At 43.1% G+C, this 1,567-nt stretch overlaps 1 protein-coding gene across 1 annotated transcript; it reads right to left on the reverse strand.

The window, feature by feature from the left end:
• Nucleotides 1-396: 396 nt before the first annotated feature.
• Nucleotides 397-1,323, reverse strand: LOC113905194 (olfactory receptor 140-like). The gene has a single exon (XM_027562167.1). The coding sequence runs from the start codon at nucleotides 1,321-1,323 to the stop codon at nucleotides 397-399; it is 927 nt and encodes a 308-aa protein (XP_027417968.1).
• Nucleotides 1,324-1,567: the final 244 nt, after the last annotated feature.

Consider the following 1,567-nt stretch of genomic DNA (forward strand, 5'->3'; position numbering starts at 1 on the left):
GTCTCTTTAATACACCCCAAGCAAAAACAGAAGTTCTGAGATTAATGTCTCATGAAAAGATTTCATATAAGTAACATATATGAAAACTTTAATAAAGTAGATGTAAGACTCTAGGAAAGACATATTCTACAATCATCAGTCCTGGGGTTTATAGTTGTTCTCCTCATTGCCTAATATGAAGCTAAAACACCGATGTTGAAGTCTCTGGAATGTATATCAAATAATATCAAAAATGCCTAAAATATGTCTATCAAAAATTAAATACTCAACAAATTTTAATTTTGAGGCTCTTTTTTATGGTAATGATCTGCAAAATTTATTATTACTTTTTTTTTGGTAGCAGGTACAACCCTACCTATGTGGTATAAATCACTTTTTTTTGTCATCGGGAACAGCCTAAGTTACTCTCCTCTTCAGTAAACTCCTCATGGCATTTTTCACCTCTGTGTTTCTCACTGTGTAAATGATAGGATTTAACATGGGACAGAGGATGGCAAAGAACACAGTCACCAACTTGTCCACAGGATAAGTGGCCACAGGACGCAGGTAGGTGAATATACAAGGGACAAAAAAGAGCACCACTACTGTAAAGTGGGCACCGCATGTAGAGAAGGCTTTGTGTCGTCCTTCAGAGCCATGGGATTTCAGGGAGCTCAGGATGACTATATAGGAGATGAGCAGCATGAAAAAAATAAGCAAGCACATGCCCCCTGTATTAGCTGCCACCACGATTCCAAGCCTGTAGGTGTCGCTGCAGGAAAGTTCCAACAGTGAGAAGAACTCACACATGAAGTGATCAATGACGTTGGGACCACAGAAGGTCAAGTCCATGGTGAAAAGAATCTGCACAGTGGCATGCAGAATGCCCCCGGTCCAGGTCACCACCACCAGGAGCTGGCAGAGCCCCTGTCGCATGATGGCTGTGTAGTGCAGAGGCTTGCAGATGGCCACGTAGCGGTCATAGGCCATGACAGTGAGGACGATGGTCTCTGACCCTCCCAGTAAGTGTCCCACAAAGAGCTGGGTCAGGCAACCATCCCAACAGATGGTTCTCTTCTGGTACAGCAGGTCAATGACCATTTTGGGGGTGGTGACGGATGTGAAGGAGGCATCTATGAAGGACAAGTGCATGAGAAAGAAGTACATGGGAGTAGAAAGTGTGGGGCTGAGGGAGATAGTGATGACAATGAGCAGGTTGGCCAGCACCGTGAATAGGAAAACAAGTAAAAGGACAACAAAGAGTATTTTCTGCAAGTGTGGATTCTGTGTGAGTCCCAAGAGAACAAATTCAGTCACATTGTTGGGAGATATCCAGAGATTCATTTGGGAACTTACAAACTGCTGAGCCTAAGTTACCTACAAAAGAATAAAGATCGATACATATTAATCATGAAGTAATAATAGTTAGAATTTCTGTAATAGTCCAGGTTTGATGCATGATATTGGATGCTTGGGGCTGGTGCACTGGGACAACCCAGAGGGATGGTATGGGGAGGGAGAACGGAGGAGGGTTCAGGGTGGGGAACACATGTATACCTGTGGCAGATTCATTTTGATATATGGCAAA

Source organism: Bos indicus x Bos taurus, chromosome 15 (assembly GCF_003369695.1).
Source record: "Bos indicus x Bos taurus breed Angus x Brahman F1 hybrid chromosome 15, Bos_hybrid_MaternalHap_v2.0, whole genome shotgun sequence".
Classification (NCBI taxonomy): Eukaryota; Metazoa; Chordata; class Mammalia; order Artiodactyla; family Bovidae; genus Bos; species Bos indicus x Bos taurus.

Excerpts from the sequence above, each read along its gene's own strand:
- LOC113905194 (XM_027562167.1), bottom strand. The coding sequence starts at position 1,323 with ATGAATCTCTGGATATCTCCCAACAATGTGACTGAATTTGTTCTCTTG.